This window comes from Artibeus jamaicensis, unplaced genomic scaffold, assembly GCF_021234435.1.
Source record: "Artibeus jamaicensis isolate MK-2021 breed Jamaican fruit bat unplaced genomic scaffold, CSHL_Jam_final scaffold_286, whole genome shotgun sequence".
Taxonomy (NCBI): Eukaryota; Metazoa; Chordata; class Mammalia; order Chiroptera; family Phyllostomidae; genus Artibeus; species Artibeus jamaicensis.
This window is the reverse complement of record NW_026522034.1, coordinates 3,043,401-3,067,306: the sequence shown is the minus strand read 5'-3', so window position 1 is coordinate 3,067,306 and position 23,906 is coordinate 3,043,401. Positions and strand designations below refer to the sequence as shown.

General features: G+C 51.1%; 1 protein-coding gene and 1 non-coding gene across 16 annotated transcripts; one reads left to right on the top strand and one right to left on the bottom strand.

The window, feature by feature from the left end:
* The first annotated feature begins 113 nt into the window (after positions 1 to 113).
* PPCDC (phosphopantothenoylcysteine decarboxylase) lies at positions 114 to 23,457 on the top strand. Of its 15 annotated transcripts, none has more exons than XM_037141687.2 (8): positions 130 to 192; positions 1,494 to 1,596; positions 3,085 to 3,137; positions 4,417 to 4,610; positions 17,489 to 17,584; positions 18,716 to 18,844; positions 22,305 to 22,473; positions 22,894 to 23,457. In XM_037141687.2, the coding sequence occupies exons 4-8, from the start codon at positions 4,440 to 4,442 to the stop codon at positions 22,977 to 22,979; spliced, it is 651 nt and encodes a 216-aa protein (XP_036997582.2). In that variant the 5' UTR covers positions 130 to 192; positions 1,494 to 1,596; positions 3,085 to 3,137; positions 4,417 to 4,439; the 3' UTR covers positions 22,980 to 23,457. The 15 variants fall into 15 exon arrangements, with proteins under 15 accessions (XP_036997581.2, XP_036997582.2, XP_036997586.2 ...); XM_053656865.1 differs by lacking the exon at positions 130 to 192 and adding an exon at positions 204 to 286 and having other exon boundaries at positions 22,305 to 22,400; positions 22,894 to 22,983; XM_037141688.2 differs by lacking the exon at positions 130 to 192 and adding an exon at positions 214 to 286.
* LOC119046573 (small nucleolar RNA SNORD75) lies at positions 5,992 to 6,054 on the bottom strand. Its single transcript, XR_005082011.2, has one exon. It is a non-coding gene; the product is annotated as a small nucleolar RNA SNORD75 (small nucleolar RNA).
* Positions 23,458 to 23,906: the final 449 nt, after the last annotated feature.

Sequence of the window (23,906 nt, the reverse complement as noted above, 5' to 3'; positions counted from 1 at the left end):
GCGGCTAGGGTTTGAGGCGAAATTCCCTTGAGTTGACTACAACTACCACAAGGCGGAGATATGGACTACAACTCCCAGAAGGTCGCGCGATCACGTGGGCTGCCAGCTGCTCTCGTGAGATTGCGTGCCGAGCCATCGGCGCGAAAGGCAGCAGAGGTTATTTCGGGGGTACCCGGAGATCCCTTGGCGAGGGTGAGGAGTCCAAGGGGACTCGGAGCTTGAGGGGTTGGAGGCTGGGTCCTCGTGAAGGAGCGGGAGGGAGACCGGAAAAGCTTCCCTTGCCACTGTGAGTCTGCGGCTGTGTGTGTGTGTGTGTGTGTGTGTGTGTGTGTGTGTTGAGAGAGGGACCTCACTTTCGTATCTGTGAAGCTCTGCATGCACTGGGGGTCGGCGACTCTGTGTATGTAGGGGCTATGGAGCGTGTAAGGACATCACTTTCCTTTCTGTGTCCAAGGGGTGGGAGCGTTAGGGACCTCTTCCCCCCACAGCTGGAGCCTGGAGTGGGCAGTTCGTAATATCTTACGCTCCTGTATCTGCTTTGTGCTGCTCGGAGATTGTCCACTGCTGTTTTAATCTAGTTTAAAAGGTGGCCCTGGCAGTTCCTCACACTTACCCATTGCCAAAAAAAACCCCAAAGAACAAAAAACTAACAACAAACAAACAAACACAAAACAAACAAAAGCCCCCCCGAACGTGATCTTGCTTTCAAAAAAGAATACAGACTGTCCAAAGTAAAAACTACTATCTTTTGAATATTGGTGAAATAGAAAAAGGAGAGCTCTGGGATGTTGCAGTTATCCCATAGATTGCCTAAAAATACTGTCACTTAAAAATTAGAGCGAGGCCAAATTTTGTCAGAGAAAAACTTCATGCTATCTTTTGAAGGCTTGGAGGCCCCTGCCAGATAATGGGCAGGAGAGACGCTCATGGGGGAAGTGGTGGTGTCTTGGAAGCAAGGGTTTTTCACATTTCGCCCTGTGAGTGAGAGGTGGCAGCTCTCAGGCCCTTGCTGGAAGCCCACGTGTGTGAATATAATTTATCACCCTCTTTCTCATTCTCCCTCTCTCTCCCCTTCCCTCCCCAACTTGCGACCTGGGTTGCCTAACGGGATCACAGGTGCTACAGAGTCAAGTATGCAGGCCTCTAGTTTGAGAGAAGAGCAGTCTTAGAATGCCAGGGTCTTGAGTGCTTCCTGAAGAGTTCCTTGCCTTTCCTTAGGAGAAAGGGTTTAAAGTACTCCTGTGGCCATAGGACTCCTTTTAATGACTTTGGGTTTGGAGGCAGGTTGACACCTTGGGGAGCGGCAAGTGGTTTATTACTATTAGGATAGAGCAGAGTGTGTTGACTGGTGGGAGATGAGGCCAGAGCAGAAGCCGGGAGCCAATAGTGAGGGGCTTGGACATTAGGCTAAAGGATTCAAGCTCTTAATGTATTCTGATATCTGCCTACTCACCCACCCCCCACCCCTGAGTTTCATTCTGCTTTTGTCTTAGGTCCCAGCTCTTCATCATTCCTGTGTTGGGCTGGGCTCATACCGTCTGGCCCTTTATTAGCCCTGGTTTTCCTCTGGCTCCACACCTGCCTTTATTGTGACTGGTAGGCATCGCCGAAACCTTTACTTAACTCTGCCATAATTAAACTCATCAGAGGGGATTTACACCATGAGCCTGCCGCAAACTGAGGCTCTTTGCTCTGGCCCTGCTTTTCTAAAGGACAGAGAAGCTGCCATTTTTCTGGCTGTGGCTTACCTGCATGTTTTGTGCCCTGGGAGCCTGAGGTTCAGTCATCACAGCCTTCATCCTGCCACCCTCTTCAGCCTATATCCCTTCAGCCTATAACCTCTGCCTGCCAACTCTTTTTGCAGCACAGGAGTTCCCTATGAGTACAGCAGAGCCCTAGGAGATGAGGTGCTGTCTACAGCTACCTTGGCTGTGCAAATAGGTGGTTCTAACAGGAACTGGATGGAGTAAAAGGCTTACTAGTTTGGGATTTTATCTTTTGTGAACATAAAGAACTACCAGCTGTCACTTTCCATGATACTGTCAGAATGTATTGATTGGACTTTGCTTTCAAATGTTGGTTAAATTACCTACTTTCGATTCCTCAAGTACAAATACCCTCCCCCTCAACTTTTCTAGAAAGGTGGGTAGTTTGGGGTCCTTAGCAAAGATTGCTCAGTGGGCTAAGTAGTAAATGTTGGGCTGTCCGGCCTACTGTGGGTCATAGTTGAAGTCACCAACATGGATTCCTGCCCCAAGTTTAACTGATTGCTTTCAGTAACCTGTTCCTTAGAAATGATATTAGCTTGATGTGGAGGTTCAGGAGCTGCAGAGATGAAATTCACCTTCTGGTTTTACTGGAATCTCTCTGTCCTAGCACGAGTTGGCTGGGATGGGACTGGGTCAAGGTTTGAGATCTGGCAAGTAGTTTTCACTGGACAGGCAGGAATGTGCCTCCCTCATCTACAATGGGGGCTAATCAGCCTGCTGATTAGTTCTGGGAAGAAGCTGGATGATAGGCCCTCTTGATTTTAGCATTTGCCAACAGGACTCCTCAGGCCCTGGAACAGACACAGTTCTGCTCTGGGCAAGCAGGGCCTTGACTGAAGCCCTGGTACAGAGCAGAGATTGAGATCATTGGCAAATGGTACTTTGGGGGGAGTCTTGCTGAAGGGAACTGGACTGTGTTTAACCCTTGCTCAGAAGGGCCTGGGCCTGTGGGAGGCCCTTCCAGGTGGGAGTGGGATAATGGACCCACACATGATCCTCAGCTCATGAGGGTATGCACTTGATTCTTGAAAACAAATATTGGGCAAGAGGCCTTAGGGAGCCAAGGGGCTGGTAGGTGAAGAGGAGGCCCCTATGGGTACACAGACACAGAGGTAGCCATTGGGCAACTCACAGGCACTTCCTCCTCAGAGTCTACCTTGGTGCCCCCTCTCCAGCTGATTCTGCCCATTTTGAGTGCATCTTCTGTGACCCTCTAGTAGAGAAAGCCATTACCATTGTCTTTCCTGCATTGACTCAGAAGGTTTCTTCTGGGAGAAGCTTCAAAGTTCACCTAGTCCTACCTCTGTGCTTTCAGATGAAGAGACAGGTCCAGAGAGGGACCAACCCTGGGCCACGGATACACACCAGGTTTGGAGCACAATTGTGGTGAGGGCCCAGGGCTCCTGATTCACAGGCCAGATGTCTGTCCTCAACCCCACCCTGCCTGAGAGAGTACCCACCAGGCACATGGTGGTTGGCATTTATACTTGGCCACACATTCAGGGACCTTGCTGCTGCTGGTGGTGGTGGGCAGGGAGGGAGTAGAGAGGAAGAGGCAAGGAGACTGATGAACAAATCGAATCAACGATTACCAAAATCATGCATCCCAGAGAAGGACCCATCTTAAATTTCAGATGTGGCTCCTGTCTTCCCAGCTTATCTGCAGATCCCCTGAAGGCAGTGTCTGTCTCCCACAGTTCCCTTGCCCGGTGCTAGATGTGATTGGGCCTTAATCATTGTTGCTGATACAGTATGTCTTGCTGGCCCAGCCTAGAGAATGTAGGTTTTGGTGTGTCCATCTGTCATGTTATCTTGGGCACTCACTTCTAGCACGTCAGAGGGCCAAAGAAATAAACCAAGCAACTGGTATCATGGGGTGGCTTACATCCCTTTATGCTTGTCTCTTTCTGAGCTTGGATTTGTAGAGTGGTCCCCAGTCTGATCTGTAGGGACAGGGACAGAGAGGCAAATCTCTTCGCTCCCTGAAGCACCCCGCCCCCGCCCCCTCGTTGCCGAGGGCTCCACATCGCAGGCATCCTGCCGCTCCCTCCAGGCAGTCCGCCTGGCCCACTGCAGCAGCGCCCTACCCGGCTCCTCCAGGCCCACCACCAGCAGGCCCCTTCGCACCGTCACCAGTGCCAGCACCAGCTTTCTAAAATGGAAGCTCACCCTTGCCCTCACCGCCCTCGACGTGAACCCTGACCTAACACTGCAGCCTTACCTCCCCACCCGCCTCCCTCACACTTCAGCCTCACCACTAGGCTACTCCCTGTTCACCAAACCTGCCACCCTCCTTTAGGCCTCTTCACCTTTGTAAGATCCATCCTTCTTGCAAAGTTATTTCCTCTTCTCTCTGGAAAACTTACTTGTCCTTTAGGGCTCAACCTGAACGTCAAATTTTTGGTGTCTGTCTTCCTCAGACATTCACTCCTGGGCAGCCACAGCCCCCAGTATAGACCTTCCTCACAGGACTGACCACATTACATTGTAACGGACTTATGCCTGTTGAGGGTGTCTGGCCTTTTTATCAAACTGTGCTCCCAGAGGCTGGGACTGCTGATCAGTCAGGAATCCCAGCAGCTGGCCCCAGGGCTATCGTTTTGGTTGAATGTGTGAACGAAGTGGGCACCCCTTGTTTTGTTTTTAGATTCTAAATCCTGACAGAGCATTATGGAGCCCAGTTCTGGCAGGCTTCCAGGACTTGAAGCCACCAGACCCCACCTGGAACCAAGGGCTTCACCCTTGGCAGAGAGACGATTCCATGTTCTTGTGGGTGTCACAGGGAGCGTCGCAGCCCTGAAGTTGCCTCTCCTGGTGTCAAGGCTTTTGGACATTCCTGGCGTGAGTATCTTGAGTAGACAAGTACAGCAGCCTCTGGTGCTAGAGAGTTGCTGTTCCTGTGGCCGGCCCATTTTTGTGTAGGTCACAGGGTTTTCTTTTTCTTAATCGTGGAAGCCTTCTGTGCGCATCGGCATGAAGGGAGCACGGGAGACAGACCAGTGTGCCAGTATAACCAGGAGCTGGATTAGATAGTGTGGTCAGAGCTTAAGGGAAGACTGGGCAAGTAACGCTCTGGTAAAAATGGAGGGGTGGGTTTCCATATGTTGACCCTGAGATTCCCTGAGGTCCTGGCATGGCAGGAGGGCTAGGCAGAGATATGCAGCAAGTTCTTAATGCCCCCTTGCTACCGTGGGCCACCTGGGGCTCCTTTCTCTCCGTCTTGTACACTGCGGCTCTTCTCCCTCCTTGGGCACCATGGCTGTCCTATCAGCCCAAATGCATCGCTCGCAACTCTGACTTAAACTTTGCTCTTCTTAGAGATGCTCAGGGGCCACTGCAGTGTTTGCAGGGTGAGGGCTATAGCCCCCCTGCCCTTGGCCAGACATCTCAACTTTGATCAGTTTTATATATTGGGGTCCTGGAGCAGAGTCTTCTGTGGAAGAGCTCAAGGCTTTAAACAGTGTGAAAGTCAGCAGGTAATAACCCACTTCCTCATCTGGTACCCTTCGCTGGTCTGTTGGTCTCCCTCTGTCCCGTGCTCCATCCCTATAGCCTGTGCTTTGGCCAGCCCTTGCCAGGCTGTACTACCCTCTGTGCCTTTCCACATTCTGTACACAAAATTTATGTAGAAGCCTTCCTTGGCGTATCTCAGCCCACATGGTTATACTTCTTTATTTTTTTTTTCCAAAGAGAGTATGCATTTATTTATTTATTTTGGCTTATAAAATTTATTAAAAGTTAAAGTTATTCATCTTTTATCCCATGAGCATCCGTCCAGCTGCCTGTCAACGTGGTCTGTCACCTGTATGAATGCTGTCATAAGCGCCTGGAAATCTTCAGGGTAACAGGTCTGCCTTTGCTCAAAGCTCTTTGCTCCAGGCCTTGTAGCCGATCCAACTGTTCACACCTTTATTTTGAATGTCTCCAAATCTGCACCCCAAGCATTGCCTTCCATAGATGAAAATGTGTGTCCCATAGCAAAAAGAAATAAATAAATAAAATTAAAGCCAGTCCAGGCATGTCGAAGACTCAAGTCCACCCTTCCAGTTTCCAGTTGGTTCTTTTTAGTGCCTGTCTTCCCATGGCAAGGGTGTGACGCTCGTGCTGAGGGACCCCAGCAGCCGCTCTCCTCCCTTTGGCACAGAACTAGAAAACGGACGCAAAGAACACCCAAGGACACATACCGTGCAGCCACGTGAAACATTAGTGTCATAAATATTTAAGCCGCAGATTAGAAGTTTTTCAGAAATCCCTTCTGTCCACTACTCTTAAACCATCGCAGGCTTAAAGACAGTACACATTCACTAAGCTGTTGAATGTTGGGTGAGGACACACACAGGTGTACTACTCAGGAAGTTTGGTGGTAGTTGTGGGGTGCCTGGGTTGTTGGGCTGGGGAACTGAGGGTCTCACAGCCCCGAACCTCCAGCCTGGAGGCGGCCCACCTACCCTGGTTGTGAATCGATTAGGATAGTTGTTTAGATACAATTGTGTTTAATTCCTTGTTGTGCCCTTTGTTAGCTGCGTGACCTTGGGCAAATTTCCTCTTTTGTGAAATAGAGATTTTAACACCTACCATGCTGACATGTTTGGGGATTCGTTATAAATAAATAAGGAAAGCCTCAACTGGACTGGTGTAGCCTAGTGAATTGGGTGTGGTCCCATAGACCAAAGGGCTGCCAGTTCCGTTCCCAGTGAGGGTCCATGCCTGGGCTGCGGACCAGGTTCCTTCCCTTTTAAAACTCGTTTCATGTATTAAAGTGGTAAAAACAGTTTATTCAGGAAAGCTATTGTGGTCAGGGAAGAGAGACCTTAGTATAGAACTGGGCTTAATTTGAACACAACAAGGGAGAGTGGGGATTTATAGCCAAGGAGCAGCGAGGAGGTCCGTGGACGGAGGTTGCCAGGCAGAGACATCAGCAGTGAGGGGGTTCTCCCCCGACAGGATTCTTGGTGAAGGCAGGCGGGGTGGTCAGACATGTCAGGGGGATATCGAGGAATGGGAAGCTTGAGGAGATATCCAGGCCAGTCAGATACCAGGGTGAGGGCTTCTGGATAAACCCGCTTAACAGGAGTCTTGCTTTACAAGGCTCAAAGATGGGCCTAGTCGAAAAAGTGGCTCACAGGAGCCTCACTAGAGTTTGGTCAAGGAGAGAATTTCGATCAAGATGTGGAACCATCAGCTACATTTTAACACTGCTCATTTTGTTGGACACTAGTTTCGTGGGGTGGTGTTAAGCCTCTGGGGCTCAGGTGGTACTTTTTCCATGTTACCTGCACAGCACTTGATAGAGGGTAGCGCAAGTGGATGTACCGGTGTGTCCAGCAGGGGGCAGTGCTCACCTGCAGATGACCATGTTGGGATGGGGGGGGCTGGAAAATCTTTCACTATTTTTACTTTCCACAAACTTCTACCCTGAAAGTCAGTCCCTCACCTCACTGCCACCCCCCCACCCCCAACCCCCGCCCCCCCACGCCAGGCTGGGACAAGCAGTAAAGCGAGCAGCAGGGATGCCAGTTAGGCCAAAGAAAAAAGAGGAAAGTCTCATGGCTGCTCTGAGGCTGGGCTCTGGTGCTGTTGGGACCTGCCACCCGTCATGTGCCCAGAACTGTTGGTAGGAGCTGGCCAGCCAGAGTGGTGGTGGTCGGAGGCCCTGCAGGGGTTGCAGCAGTGACAGCCTCTGCCACTGCCCTCTGGGGAGGGAGAGAGTCACGCAGTTCCCTTTTCCCATAGCCCCAGAGCAAGTGAACTTCCGGACTGTGGGTGGGTGGGGGAGGGGAGTCCTATCCCAGGAAACAGATGGGCAGCTTCAGAGCTGGGAAATGGCAGCTCCAGGCTTCCTGCCATCCCACGCGGCCACGTTTATGAGGGTGTGAGGAAAGGGTGGCCACTCCAGGATTTTTAGCCTGGTCTCCTGAGGGGCAGACTAAAAAGCCTGGAACAGGACTCGGTTCTTCTCTGGCTGGAGTTGAAGTGGAAAATCCAGTAGCCAGAAAGGCACTGACCTGGGAGAAGGAGTGTCCTGACTTAGCCTCTGAGAGCCTGCTTGTTCTGGTTTAAAATAGGATGACTACGCCCACCTGTTCCCTTGGGCTCTTCTCAGGGCTGAGGGAGGGGACACAGATGAAACAGCCTGCCATGCTGTGTCAAAAACTAGGCACAACTTTTGGCACATGGAAGCACTTAACGGTGTTTGTTTCCTGTCTTTCACCCTCTTTCCCCTTGTCACGACCCTTGGGCCAGCCGTGTGGGGTGGGTGTTGGGGTTGGCGAGACAGCTCCCGTGGGAAGGGTCACGGGAGCCACAGTCCACCTGCTCACGTGGGGGACCCACATTCATGTAGGTCGACAGCTCCTCAAAAAGCCTGGGTTTGCTTGCTGGGGCCCTTGAGAGGTGTTAATAAGTAAGGGGGACCCCTGGCCTGCCCCTTGTTGGCCTGGAGTTAGTGACCTTCCCCCCAGGACTTTTCCACACTTCCTGGTGGCACTGATCTCCCCATTTCTGCATCACCCCACCAGGAGCAGTCCTTGTCCCTTGAAGCAGTCCTTCTCAGCTCTTTGGCTAAGTCGTGGGTTCACATGCCAAGGCTCCCTTTGGTAGACCTGGGTTTGGACCAGCAAACAAGAAACTGGTGTGGGCTGCAGAGAGTTGCGTGATTATGCACACCTGGTTCGTAATTAGTCCTAATTCACCTGCATCCAGGCATCCCAGCAGAGCTACTGAGCTAGAGCCAGACCATGGAGATTTGTGAGGGGGTGACAGAGAGAGGTAGATTTGGCCTCAAGACTCACACACCAGCAGTTGGGAGGAGTACAACTCGTAAAAAAGCCTTGGAGCCTTTATGCAAGATGGGGGAAGTTGGACAGCAGGGGCCAGCCCTGCCTCGAGAGAGGCAGCTGAGCACAGAGGGTTTCTCACCCTGGGACCTTGGGCAAGTCAGTTCTTATTTATGGCCTCAGCTTTCTTATCCATTTAGTGAATGGAAAGAAGGTACTCAAAGTGACTTATTTCTAAGACCTCTCTGACACTAGTGGTAGAAGATTCTAGATGTGAGGGCACAAAGAGCTAGGACCCAAAGGCAGCCCGAGAGAAGGTCCTGGAGGGAAGGAGCTTCAGGGAGTTTTGCGGTTCCATAGTTGTCGCGTAACCGGGTCTGAGCCCTTCGGTTGGCACTTTTCTCACTTGGGAGGAGAAGACAGACATCTCTAGCTTTGCCAAGGTTGTCGTCAGCAGGGCTGAGGGCCAGAAGGGGATTTCTTTTTTCTTTTCTTTCTTTTAAGATTTTATTTACTTATCTTTAGAGAGGAAGGGAAGGAGAGAAGGAAAGAAATATCAATGTATGGTTGCCTCTTGTGAGTCCCCCGCTGGGGACTGGCCTGCAACCCAGGCATGTGCCCTGACTGGCAATTGAACCACGATCCCTTAGTTTGCAGGCCCGCACTCAATCCACTGAGCTACACCAGCCAGGGCCAGAAGGGGATTTCTAAAGGTAGAGAAAACCCCCCATGGAGGGAGCTGGCAATCTCTGGGTTTAGAGCAGGATACATTTCCAGAATGCCCATCATGACATTCGGAGCCACCAGGATGAGGGAAACAGTGCTTTACTGCTATGTAGTATGAAGTGATTTCTGCTTTTCTGGAGGACTATTTGGCATTATCTACTAAAGAAATTACAAATGTTGACAGCCCTTGATTCACCTATAGGACCGAACCCTGTGTAGTATATTTATAAACATTTAGATGTAGAAGGATATTGATTATAGCATTGTTTATAATTTCAAACCAAAACAAGACAGGAAACAAAGTGTCCAACAATAGCGAGGGGTTGTGCAGCGATGGTCTGGCCTCTCAGTGGGTCCTGTGGCGATGGTTCAGAAGAACGAGTGGCTGGATCTCTGCCCATGTGGGACAGCCCTTAAGATGTGCGTGAGTGAGCGAGGTGCGGCATTTAGCACACTCGGGCCCGCCGGCCAGATGTGCTCTTGTGGCCCCTTGTTGATGGCCTGTGAGCTAAGTGTAGTTTTTACATTTTTAAAGGGTTAACCAGAAAAATCAAAAGAAGACACACAAAAGTATATGAAATTCAGATTTCAGGGTCCGTAATGTTTTATTGAAACAGTCACGTTCACTCATTTATGTGTTGCCAGTGACTACGGTCTCACTGCCACAGAGTTGAGTAGTTGTGACAAAGTCTAAAATAGTACCTGGCTCTTTATAGAAAAAGTTTGCCACCCCATGCATGTAGCACGATGCCTTCCTATGTTCACGTCTGAGTCACTGCCTGAAGATTTCCCCCTGGAGGTGGTTACCCTGGTAGAGAGATGGGGGCAGGAAGGGAGCCTTGCGTTTTTCATTGTGTATCATTCTGTTCAGTTTTCATTTTCTTCCCTCTATGTATGTCTACTTTGTTTTTAAAGTCAGTTGGGGCTTTTGGTGGGAGCGTTCCGGAACATTATTTGTAACTTTGTGTTGTGGGTTTTTTTAAATGTTCACCGAAGAAAGGCAAGTAGGAGGAACAAGGCCCGGTTTGAGGTTTTCCTTTCTTTCCAGGCAGGGGCCACCTGCCTCCTCCATGCTCGTGCTGTGGAAACTGGTCCGTTCGTCTGTTGTGCTGCAAGTTACACAAGGCTGCGTTGGCTAGGCTGGCCCCTTCCTCCTTGGCCTGTACCTCTAGGAAATGAACTCTTCAGCCAGCTGGTCAGGGGCAGCCAGCACCGGGCCAAGGGGTCCTGACGTCAGAGGCCTTCCTTGATGCCCCAGAACAAAGTCCCCACAGAGAGCCTGTGCAGTCTGTCTCTCTGGTTTCATTGTTAGGAGTTTTCTCTTGCCGGGGAAGGGCACAGCGGGATTGGCAGCTTGGTCCTGCCTGAGTGGCTGGGAAGGCTGATGCAGCCAGAACCCCAGCTCCCCCAGGAGGCGCGTTTGGAGGGAGAGCCTGATGAGAAACAGCAAGGGTCACAGGAGGGTTGGAATGACACAGTGGGCTGGATGGGCCACTGGCGGCCATGTGGTCCGAATGGCTCATGGCTCAGAGGGGCAAACTGGGGCTAGAGAGGAAGGGGGATTTGCTCGAGATTCCCCAGCTAGTGAGTTGGCAGAACTGGGGCTCAAGGCAAGGTTTCTTGCCTCCTCTCAGTGAGGAGCTCATGTCTCGAGGCTGGGCATTCCCTTCTCTGCTCGAGCTAACCACAGCTGTGAGGACGAGACTCTCCAGAAACTCGTGGATTCTTGCCTGGCCTGTCTTGCTTTGTGGTCAGGGATATATATATCCACCCATCTGTTAAACTGAGCCCTTACTAAGGGCAGAGCCTATCTCTTAGCAGCTCTGGCCCCTGTGTGCTTAGTCAATGTTCTCCCGTTGAGACATCATTCTGAACCATTGGGACACCCAGTCAGTCCATCGGAAACCCTTCAGGGCTTCTGTTAATGATTGCTGCCTCCTCCACAGCTTCCCTCGCCACGCGCCACTGTCCTAGGCACCAAGGCTCCTTTTTCCTAGAGTGTACCTCCCCCCAGCAGCCCACGCTCAGCTTCGTGTCAGCCTCTTGGCTGGGCCCCAGGCCCTGGGCACTGCCAGTGTCACGGTTGGTCAGCCCGGTGTCAGGAGCCACTGCTGTGTGTGGCAGGTGAGGTCGTAGCTGGGGCTTCCTCCAGGACCCTCATCAGTCCGTGCCGCCTTCATCATACACTTTACAAGAAATAGTTGCTGTCTTCCAGCTACTCAGCTGGCGCTTCCATGGGGGCTTTCTTCACTTGTATGTGCCAGAGCAGTGCTATTTAATGCGGTAGCCATTAGCCATATTCAAATTTAAATTTAAATTATTAAAATGAAGTGAAACCAAAATTCAGTTCTGTGATCGCACTACTCACACCTCAGGTGTGGCTCAGTAGCCACATGTGGAGCATGGCTGCCGTAGGGGGCGGCTCAGATGTAACACATTTTCATCTCTTCAGGGAGTTTTGTTTTTGTTTTTAATCTTTCTAAAAAATTTATTTAATTGTTGTTCAAGTACAGTTTTCTGTCTTTTACTCCCATCCCATCCCCCCCATTCCCCCCCACCTCCCTCCCCTTTCCACCTCCCTTAGTTGTTGTCCATGTGTCCTTTATACTTGTTCCTGTGAATCCTTCCCCCTTTTCCCCTGAAATTCCCTCCCCTCTCCCTTCTGGTCACTGTCCACCTGTTCTCTATTTCAGTGTCTTTGGTTATATTTTGCTTGTTTGTTTGTTTTGTTGTGTAGCTTCCCGAGAGAGTTTTGTTACGTAATTCTGTAGAGCAGGTGATTTTGCTTTCCAGGGGATATTGGACAATGTCCAAGGACATTTCTGGTTGTCATAACTTGGGGAGGGGGTGCTACTATCTCATGGTTATAGTGGGTAGCAGCCCAGAGATGGGGTTAGAGGTAGAAGTTCAAGTTGTGGGGTTTGTCTCATCCGGTGGCTAGGGAAGTACTTCGCCACAGGTTTCATAATCTGTCCCAGAAACAGCGCGGGCCGGACGGAGGCCGAGAGTAGAAGAGGAGTTCTCACTCCCGATTCTGTTTTCATGCCCCTCCCTGACTCCAGGAACTCCAGGTGGGATTGCTGATGTCTCTTCAGCAAAGAAGAGGAAACCAGACTTGCCAACTGGTTTGAGGAAGACATCACTATAAATGCTAGGCAAAATGTAGGCAGCTCTTCTAACAGGGTCTGGCCAAGCCCTGGCCACATCACACAGAGAGATATTCCGATCGTTGCAGTGGTCTTGCCAGGGGGACTGTGCACAGAACCGCCTTTTGGGATCTGTGGAGTATGTGGGAGATTGTTTTAAATGCCCAGCCCTGCTTCTACCGGGGCCCAGGAGTGTGTAAGAGAAAGTCAAGGAAAGTTCTTGCCCTCAGGAGTTTTCTGTCCTGCCAGGATTCCTTGGGTAGGCCGGGAGAAAGGTCAGGATGAATGAGTGAATAGTTTGAGTAGTTTAGTATCTCAGAAGGTAGCACAACTTGCTTTTTCTTTTAAATGTGACAAACTCGGGGCTCAGCCTTTGGCTCCCAGGACTTTTTGGCAGAGTGAATGAAAATGAAAGAACAAAAGCCATGGAGTTGGTGAATCAGATCAAGTGACATCCCTCTAAAACCAGAAAAACTGGCCTGGGCCTGCAGGACAGCACCAAAGTCCGGGTCACTTCCAAGGAGAGGTAGCTGCTTCAGTGGGGTCAGGGTGGGGACACTAGGAAGGATGTGGCCATCACATACCTTTCACATTACTCTTTAGGTGAGGACAGTGACCCCAGGGAACTCCCTAACAACTGTGTGCCCTGGGAAGGTAGCCTGAGAGCGATCACTTGAGAGACTGGGGGAGGGGCTTAGGGGGAAGATCTCAGGCAGGGGCTAATGCCCAGGGTGGGAGCCCTACCTGGACCCCTGGTTGGAACCTTCCAGGGGCCAGGGAGGAGCAGAATGAAGGCCCTGAGACCCTGAGGGGACCATAGAGGGACAGGAAGGGTAGAGCAGTGAGAGAGGAAGAAGCCCCTAAACAGCCATCACCAAAGGAAAGCTTCTGAAGCCTGGCCTCATGCACAGTCTTCACCTTGAAACCCGGCAGGCAGTTTGGGAGCGAGGGTGAGGGGGGAACTAGGTCTTTAGGAAGCAGCTTTCTAGGTTTCAGAATAGAAGGGATGAACTGGGATGTTCTTAAGTGGCGAATTATTCAAGACGGCTGGGAAGCTCTTAGAAATAAAACAGTGGTACCCTTGAGGAAATAAGGCAGTGACTAGAAGCTAATATGAGTGCATGAGAAACCCCCTGTTGAAGGAAATTGGAAAATAGGTGGAAAGAAGGACATGTAATTAAAGATGAAGGCAGCAGAGCGTCCAGAGTGAGCTGCAGCTTGTGGTCAATCTCAGGACGACCAAGAGTGACAGGCAGCGCCTGCGGTCGGAGGTCAGTGGCACGATGGAAGGACGAGCGGAAAGAAGCCAGAGCGACCTGAGTTCTGTTTGCGTCTTTTCTTTCGAGCTTGAAAAAGTAGGTCAAATGGTGGTGGGAGGAACATGAACCTCAAGTTGAGTAATTCATCTCGTGGCCTTGGCGAGTTCTTTCTTGGGGTGCTGAGGTTATAGTTAGTGACCGGCAGGATGTGTGGGAGGCAGCAGAGGGGCTGGGGGCTGTAGATGACTAATGTCTGTTCATCGAAAAGATGAAGGAGGTGGGCTCCACGGATTACTGTCAGACGAAGCTGTTAGCACTTAGGAAATGGTTGTCCCTCGGCTTGACCGTGCTCACTGGGAACAAGGTATATCAGTTTTAGTTTGTGGGGGTTTTTTTAGTATTACACAAAATATTTTTGGATTTAGGTGAGGTTTTGATGTAATCTTAGGACCTCCCCTGACCACTGGTGATGTTGTCTGCATGTGTGTAGCCACTGAAAGATTCTGCTTGGGAAGGATTCTTCCCCACGCCCACCCCCGACCAGTGGACCTTGTGGAAGGGCTCTGCTCTGGATCTCGTTCTGTTCATTACTTGAATTTGTGTCTCAGGGCTGTACCGATGGTGGTGGTGCTGGCTGAGAACAGGCCAGGCGGAACAGGATTGAGGTCTCAGGAATGCTCCATCGCTTGAGCAAACAGTGGGCCAGCTCTGAAAAGGTGGACTTTACCAGGTAAAAGTGAGAAACTGCATTTGGGACCAGAAAGGTTAATGGTGCAGGCACAGTCTAGGGCTTGTGGCTTGGTAGGAACATGGGTGAGAAGAACTCTTCTGAATTTTTGCTGATTGCAAACTACACGTACATCAGCAGGAGCAGTCGGTGTGGGTGCAGGCACTGTCAGACGCTCAGGGGGCTCCAGGGCCGTGACGCCCCAGGTTCCCTGAGCCTTACGCTGGGAGCCCTCAGGCTCATGCAGGCAGAAGAGTCTCCCACCTCTGAGTTCTTCGGTTCTGGGAAATTTCATTTCATTTCTTTTGTAGTTTTCTCCCTTCTATTTTCCTGTTCTCTCCTTCTGGAACTCATGGGACCCTGGAGTTGATCTGATTTTCTTCATCTTCCCTGCTAGTATCTCTCTCTTTATCTTTCTGCTCTACTTTCTGGGTTATTTCTTCTAAAATTATATAGATTTTTCTTTTTCTTTTATTGATTGTAGAGAGAAGGGAAGGAATGGAGAAAGAAGGAGAGAAACATTGATCAGCTGCCTCTTGAATACACACTAACTGGGGACCAAACCTGCAACCGGGTGTATGTCCTGACCAGGGATCAAACCGGCAACCTTTTGGCTTATAGGGTGGCGCCCAACCAATTGAGCCATATTTGCCAGGGTGACTTATATTGAGTTTTTTATTTCACTGTTTACAGTTTTAATTTCCAAGAGTTCTTTTTTATTCCCTGCATGTTTATGAAAAACAAAGTAGCACCCGATCTTGTCTGATCTGATCTGATTGGATCTGCTAATACCCCTTTCCACTTCCATCTTCCAAAAATGTGTTTACATATGTTAATTGCATTTTGTTCAGTTTTGGGTTTTGTCCTCTTCTCTTTGTTTTAGGTGGTTCATGCTATTTACAAAATCCCTTTACTCTTATTTCACTGAGCTTTTGGGAGGGAGTGGAGTTTAATCCACCTTATTTAACTGAAAGTTTATTCTTTCACTTAACCTAAACATATCCCGTTGTTTTAAATGTGTCTGTTTAGACACATGTTGATGTGATTTATGGATTTAAAACCCTCCAACATAAGAGTATGAATTTTTAAGAAACATTTTATTTTATTTATTTATTTTTAGAGAGAGGGGAAGGGAAGGAGAAAGAGTGGGAGAGAAACATCAATGTGTGGTTGCCTCTCATGTGTCCCCTACTGGGGACCTGGCCTGCAACCCAGGCATGTGCCCTGACTGGGAATCAAACTGGCGACCCTTTGTTTTACAGGCTCATGCTCAATCCACTGAGCTATACCAGCCAGGGCAAGAATCCAAATTTTGATCAGGGAGTTATCTAACTCCTGAATTTTGATCAGGGAGTTAATTTTGATGTAACCCATTATCTGTGTACTCTAATTACTATTCTGTTAGGACTTCTGCCGTCTTATTTAATGCTTTATACTTGCCATGTGTTCTTTGCTTCTTTTTTGCCTTTCCTGTCCTGTATTGTATGGATTGAATTTTCTCTGCTCATTTTAAAGTTAAATACTATTCTTCTTACAGTTACCTCCGACTTACTGTGCCCCACACCCTCCCCCGTCACTGTCTGTGTCTTCAGAGTCTCAGCACCACCCTGCCTGCCTCTGCTGTCCCCGCCTGTGTTGGTCCCGTGGCTGTGCAGTGGAGGGACGTGAGCCCCGTCCGTTTGCCATCTTGTTCAGAACTAGACGAGGCTTGTTCAGGGCTGTCCTAGAGGGGACTCCAGTGCCCAGTGGGAGTTTGATTTAAATGACCTTTAAAAAAGATCTCAGAGGTTTGGGGCAAGTTCCAAGGATGGCGGATTATTAGGGGGAAGTGAGAGGGAGAATGGACAAGTCCAAGCGCTTTCCAGTAGAGCTGAAAACAGCTGACCTTCTGAAGTTCTTTTGTAAGCTGCCTTTCTGAGACTTCTAATTCCTGCCTTGCTCTTACATGCTGTGTAGAATACCATCCTATAAGGGGCAGGGAAGAAAGGAGGAGAGGGGGCCTTGGGGAGACGGCAGGGAGGGCTGGGGACGAGGTTGAACGGGCACAGGCACAGCCCATCCCAAAAGGCACCATCACTCAAGTAACTAAGTCATTATCAGTAGCAATGTGGGTCCAGCGGTGTCAGAGCTTCGAGTTTTTCAAGAATATCTTTCTATTTGTATATATTTGCTCAGAAAAGTTTATAACCGACAGACACTGCCACCCATGACCCCCGCTCTGGTTAGTCAGTGATTCTGTCCATGTCACCCATGACATTTCTCCCTCCTGGATAAATGTCCCCCAAAGGGGTGAGTTCCCATTTCCTTCCCCTTTCAGCCACCTCTTCTGGGCCCTTTACCGGGCCAGCTAACTGGTCTAGTGCCATTCCCACTACCATGTGCTGTTTTTCACAGTCATCATTCTGTTAAGCACCTTAACCATCCCCCTTGTTTGCATTGTTAACTTATCTAGTAAATGAGTAGTGTGAAGGTAAACTTTGTTCTGGCCCCTTGGGCACAGAACAGTGTAGGGCACATGGGTTTGGTTTTCCCGGAGCCTGTCTGCAGCCCGACCCTATGGGTCCTTGTCCCTAGGAGCATGAGACAGGACTCTGCCTGCCCTCTCTGACGTATGGATGCAGTCTCCACATGCTGGACCCAGCTCCCAGCGCCTTGGCCTGCAGAGGGCAGGGCTTATGTGGTCCAGAGCTCAGGACCTGTGAGCCTCCTTGGGATGGCCCCTTCTGCCTGCCGTGGCCTCTGGGGTCCTCTTGTCCTGCGTCCCCTTCCTGCCTGGCTCTGTCTCTTGCATCACTCCACCTGAGTGGCGGGCCTGCAGCATAATAAACATGGGGCAATTGGTGACTCATTATTTATTCCTCTGTAACCCCGTAGATAGGGAAGTGAGACAGCCACACCTGGTGGGACCTGACCTTTGGGTGACAGCGGAAATAGCTATGCAAACCACCAGGGAATGAGAAGGCCTTTCTGTAGCCAAGCTATGAAGAGTGCGCTTGCCTGGCCGAGCCCCACGTGGCCTCCAGGAGTGGCTCTGGTAACAGTTTCTCCCTTCCACCCTCACACCCCCGCTTTTTCTTGGTGACAGCTGGAAGTGGCAGTGGTCACAACTGAAAGAGCCAAACATTTCTACAGCCCCCAGGACATTCCTGTTACCCTCTACAGCGACGCAGATGAATGGGAGGTCAGTGCCAGGGGCCCCAGGGCTGCATTCCGTCAGAACAGGACTGTCCTTCTGTAGCCCATGGTCCTGCTGGCCAGAGCGGACAGGCCAGGCTCAAGTCAGCAGTCAGGGCCCTTGGGGCAGGGATGATGAGGAAAACATCTGGCTAGCTCTGGCCTGTGGGAGGCCTGTAGTCTCCTCCCACCGCAGGCGGAGCTCGGCTTTGGCTCTGTGCCTGAGGTTGAGTGTCCTTGTACTTATCTGGGCTGATGAAACCACAGAAGAGCTTTGTTCCCCTCACCCTTGCCCACCTGGCTGCCAGCGTCAGGGCTGTCCAGTGTCAGGGCTGTCCAGAGTGCCTCATTTCCCAAGCCACTGGCTCTGCTGCTTCTCTCCTACAGAAGGGTGGGCACCGGCCGATTCACCAGATACTGAGTACGGGCTTCGTAGGGGTGCCCAGCCAGGCTTTTTTAAACCTTCTCAGACTAGAACACTTTTTTTCTTAATTTTTAAGCTTTTTATCTCTCTTTAAAAAAAAATATTTATTTATGTTTAGAGAGAGGGGGAAGGGAAGGAGAAAGAGGGGAAGAGATACATCAATGTGTGGCTGCCTCTTATCAGCTCCCAACTGGGGACCTGGCCTGCAACCCAGGCATGTGTCCTGACTGAGAATAACCAGCAACCCTTTGGTTTGCAGGCCTGAGCTCAATCCACTGAGCCACAGCAACCAGGGCTCAGCCTAGAACATGTTTGATTCATCTGTCTTCCGCAACTCCTCCCCTCCCCCATTTCTTACCGCCCCAGACATTTCTTTCTGTCCACTGGCTTGGACGACCCAAGCATCCGCCTCAGACAGGGGAGGAGTTCCCTACCAGATGTCCGTTCTCTTGAAAATGAAACCATAAAGGGAATATCTTGGAAAGACAAGAGGCATTTGTTTCCTCAAGCCTGGTTTCTCTCAGGCTGTTGGCTCTACTGCTAGTGCTGTTACCACCTTAGCTGTGAGAGGGAGTGGCCGTGGACTTGGGCAGGGGCTGCTCAGGTGGTCTTCCTCGGGTTCCGGACGTCATGTCCTTTACCTGTGTTGTCCCCATCTCCCTCCCTCCACACAGAGCTTGGCCAGCCCAGTGACCCCATTTCTTTCTCTGCCAGATGTGGAAGCACCGATCTGACCCAGTTCTCCACATTGACCTGCGGAGGTGGGCGGATCTTTTGCTGGTGGCTCCTCTTGATGCCAACACTCTGGGGAAGGTGGCCAGTGGCATCTGTGACAATTTGCTCGTGAGTGACTCCCTGTGCTTCCTCCCTCCCTGGGCCTTGCTCCCGATTTGCTGAGCTACAGACCGCCTTTGCACAAGGTTCTTGCCTTGACATCCCTTTATGGTGGTCCAGTTTGCTCAGAACGCTGTCCCCTGCCCCCCACCCATCTCACCCATGCTCTGGCAAGTGGGCGGAAGATGTGGTCCTCCTAAATGGACTCAACTCGCATGTACTTTCCGGGGCTGTCCGCCTCTCACCTGCCCTTCGTCCTTCGTTCGTGGGCTGCCCCCTGTTGCTTGCCTTCTCAGTGGGCTCTGCATAGCCACATGGGGACCCAATTTGCTTCCTCATGGGTCTCTCACACACTTTTTCTTTACTGTAGCTTTAGCCACAGGTGGAGGTGTGGGTTTCCTGTGTATCATGGGAAACTCGGAGGGGACGCAAGAAGAAAGACAGGGCAGGAGTGTGAGCGCAGTGGAGGAGAGGAACACGAGTTCAGCTGTGCTGAGTGGAGACAGACCTCCAGGCAGCTACTGTCCTTTAAGAGCCTTTGTGTACTTGATCATCCTGGGAAGAGTTAGGCTCGATCTCCCTCCTCCCTCCTTCTGCTTTATTTCCCTTTTCTCGTTCATTGAGCTTTTACCTGCCATGAACTGGACCCTGCGCTGGGGAACATGTAGACAGAGGGAGCTCACAGTCTGGAAGGGGAGGGTTTTGGTCACCTGTGCATCCAAGAGAGTATGTTCTCGTGTGTGGCCCAGTCTTAAATGACCCCAGCCAGTCTTTTGACAATAGAGTCACTACCTTGCACAGTGCTAGGCATATAGTAAGTGTTCAATAAATTCTTAATGTATGTATGAGGTAATTAGTCATCTTATTTTAGCAAACATCCGGGAGTTTTTCAGAGTTTAATATGGTAAAGAAGTGAATAACTAAGCTGAGTCAATATTTGGGGGGGTTAGATAGGGTAGTCTCCTCCTATGCTTGTTGATGGCCCTTAAGGCACTCGTGGAAGAATCTAGTGATTTGAGCATCCTTGGAAGAAGGAGCAGCACACAAGATGGCGTGACCAGTGGCGGGGTGGGGAGTGCAGAGATGGGCGAGCCTCGGGGCAGTGTGATCAAGAAGGCTTCTCAGATGGGCTGGTGCCAGGGCTGACAGAGCAGCTGCAACCTGCCACTCTCATTCAGTTGTGTCACAGTTGTGTGTGGCCAGCACTGTGTCACCAAATCTCCAGGCTTCCCACTGCTGGTCAGCAGCTGGTCAATGTGGCAAAGCACACCAGCCTCCAGGAGCGAAGCCCTGATCTGGGCCGCTCTCCAAAGGCTCCGTCCTCCCTCCTGACAGTTCGCTTCCCTTTTTTCTTCAGAGCTGCCACTGCACCTTGGAGTCTTTGGTGTTCCCTCCCCTGAGTTGACTGAGCAGTAGAATACGATTTCAGGACCAGTTCCCAGCCCATTTTCCTCAAAGGGTTTCACTTAAAGGCAGATATTTTAAGAAATTGCAGATCTTACAGTGTTTCAAGTGTCACCGTGCTCTGTGGCTCTGTCCTTTCTCAATAGATGTTTTCTCTTTATATCCCTGGAAAGAAGCTTGCCCTGCTACTTCCTGCCTTCCTTTCCAGTGACCAGAACTTAGGGCGCTGCGAGAGCAGTGTGCTGGTTGTGAATCTGCACACCGGCCTCTGGGCCCATGACATCTGACCTGTCTTCGCGCCTCCTCAGTCCTTGGCCCGTTCTTTGTGCTAAACAGCCAAGCATATCCAAAAAGAGAAGGTGACTTCCCTGGGTCACCCGTCTAGCTAGGAGCTGGTTCTCTGGTCAGGAGTCAGGCCATCTCTGCACCAAAGCAGATTCCCAGGGGCAGAGCCTGAGGTGCTGAATACAGCACTGGCCAAACAGAAGTCACCGTGGGAACTAATGTCGTCTTCGTGCCCCTTGTCAGAAGGTTCAGATGAGCTGTGGTTTGTCCAGGAAGCCCTGAGCTTTGAGACAAGGAAAGCAGAGCTCGAGAGGTACAGGACATGGGAGGTTTGGGTATCTGCTCTGGTCAGTGTGCTTTGTTTTGAGGACACATAGAAACCTCAACCCAGCCCACACCCCACCCCACATGCAGTCAGAGGGCCCTTCTAGGTATGCTCATGACTTCTGCGGAAGCAACAGGTGGCACAGGGCCAAGAGGAAGTATGACTGAAACTGTCTACTCATAGTCTGGTTGCTGAACTGAGAGGTCTTGGTGGGAAACAAAAGCTGGTGTCTGGCACAAAGCGAAAGCCAGATCCTGAGGCTGTGTGCCGTCCTGCTTCCTTTCTGTCCCCGGGAGAGGGCAGGGGCACTGAGAAGGGTGGCATTGGTCTTGGCCTTTTCATTTCATTGTTCTCTGCACCCCCCTCTCTCTTCCCAGACAGGTTCCACTTTAGGAAGGGGGTGTGTTGGCTTGTCTCCCTGACGGGCCAGCAGTGCAGGAGAAGGTGCCTGGAGCAGTCAGCACAGAGGCGCGTACTCCGGGGGCCCCAGAGCTTGCTTAGTCTGCAGGCAGCCTTGGACCCAGGGAGCCTGTGCCATAACATTCACAGGAGCTACTGTTTGGAGCCTGTACTTCTTGCCAGGCTCAGTGTGAAGAGCTTTAAGTATTTTCACACCAAGTCCTCACAAATACCTAGTGAGGGGGGCTTTTGTAAAAGGAAACAGACTCTTGGCTTTAACTAATTTGTCCAAATTCTCACGGCTAGTAATAGTAGCTAGCTCAGCCAGGATTTGAAACCAGGTCTATGGGATTTCAAAGCCCACAGTGCTAAGGACTTCCTTTCACAGCGGCCCTGATCTGTGACTACATGGGAGGCCTGGAGGTCAGGAGGTGGTGAGGCTGTGAGGTGCAGTGAAGGTTGTGCAAATCGCGTGTTGCGGATCATTGTCTGGATGTGTGACCTTGAGCAACTGCTTACCCCTGGGGAGTACAGCTCCCCCATCTGTGAGATGGACAGCATCTTCTTACAGGGTTGCAGTGGGGGGTTCATGGAGCATATACATGAGAGGATCTTTGTCACATGTAAGATGTTTTTGTTGTCAGCTTTAATTGGCCTTGAAGTAGAGTCAGTGCTTGGGTGCGTGGGTCCTACCTGCTGAGCGTCTGGCCCTTGGCTTTGTGGGTGACTGCAGAGCTGGCCTTCTGCTGCCGGGGTTGCTTCTCTCTGTGAGGTGTGGCTGGCTGTGAGGCCTGGTGCTTGGAGGAGGGGAGGTCTGCTTGGAGGTGGCTGGTAAAGCACCTTCTGGGCCCTGTGCCGGAGCCTGTGGGGAGGTGGAGAGGGGAGAAGAGACGTAACCCCGCCCCCTGGGGGACCTGAGTAAGCTCCCTGGAGACAGTAGCCCCCAGTTATCCGAACACTGAGGCTGGTCATGGCCCAGAGGATGGTGCGTAGGAATGGGAAGGGCTGGCAGGCAGAGCAGCAGGCACTGTGTCATCCTCCCTCCCCTCTTCACAGACCTGTGTCATCCGGGCCTGGGACCGCAGAAAGCCCCTGCTCTTCTGCCCAGCGATGAACACCGCCATGTGGGAGCACCCAATCACCTCGCAGCAGGTGGGTCAGCTCCAGGCCTTCGGCTATATCGAGATACCCTGTGTGGCCAAGAAGCTGGTGTGTGGCGACCAAGGTGGGCATCTGGCCAGGTTTACTTCTTGTTCTCATGGCCCAGGGTCAGCACTGGGTTCAGATCCCAGCCTGTTGTGACCTCAGGAGAAACCAGGCTCCTCTGAGGCTGGCTTTCTCATCTGGAAGGTGGAAATCATAATTCCTTCCCTTCAGAGTTGTTAGAATTAAATGAGATAGTTTATGGAAGGCATATGATATCCTAGATACACGGTCCATGCACATCTCCTGACAGCTGTGGAAACTTCCTGGGGCCTGACCCAGACGGGTTCCAGACGGTGTGGCAGGTCTGACTAATGCAGGCCCTGGCCTTCTCAGGCACTGGGCTGTGGGTGGAGACCTCAGGGGAGCACTGCGTGGGGTGGGAGTGGGGCATTGTCCCCTGCCTACATCTCCAGGGCCACAGCAGAACTTTGCTCCCTAGGTCTGGGGGCCATGGCTGAGGTGGGCACTATTGTGGACAAAGTGAAGGACGTCCTTTCCCAGCAAGCCGACTTCCAGCAGAGTTGAACTGAGGACCTCTGTTGTGTGCTCCTGTGTACCCCAGTGTGTTATCAGGCCGAGTCAGTGAAGGTGGGCATTGGCAAAATATGGTGGGGATTCTCCTTTGCGGAATAGAGACCTGGCCTGGGCCTGCTCCTTAGTCTCCCAGGGCCTGACTTGCCCCAGACTAAATTGGACCAAAAGCCCAGGACTCAACTTCTTTCAACCAAGAGACATCAGCTATCTGGAGCTCCTCCTCACCTTTCCCTGGGATGGGCCCAGCAAGCCAGAGGAGCAAACTGCCGTATTGTCCTGTGCCTCTGGAAGAGGCCTGAGGAATACTGACCGACTTTGATTCTACATCATGCCTGGAAACCGCCTTTGGAGCTCCAGCTGCCGTGCAGAATCCGGAAAGCCTGCAAGTTGGCAAGACCCTGAGATTTCCCACTGACCATGCTGTGAGACGTAGGTACTGGGAAATAAAGTGAAGTGGCCTTTTGGGAAACTCTGTCCTTCTTTCACAGCCCGTCTGTGGTCTCAGAGATCGGGGGTGTTGGTAAGTGCGGGTGGGGATGGGTCTGGGCTGACTACTGACTGGTGCTTCTTAGGCGCCTATGTCATGCAACAGTTAAGGACAAGGGGGTTCCAAAGCAAGACAGCCCCTCATTAAAACCCAGCCCTGCCACAGGCTAGCAGTGGGGCTTGGCTCAGGGCTCAGCCTTTCTGACCCTCACTTTCCTCATCTGTATTGCCCTACCCTCACGGAGTTGTTGAGAGGATCAAATCAGATAATTTGTGCAGAATAACCACCCCACTGAGTTCCTCCTACGTACTAAATGTCAAATAAATGGAAGTTAAAGCTAGATATGTATACATACTAGTGAGTGTTCCTAACATTTACTGAAGTAGACTATCTCATTTTGGGAAAAATAAAATCGCGACCCAGAGCAGATG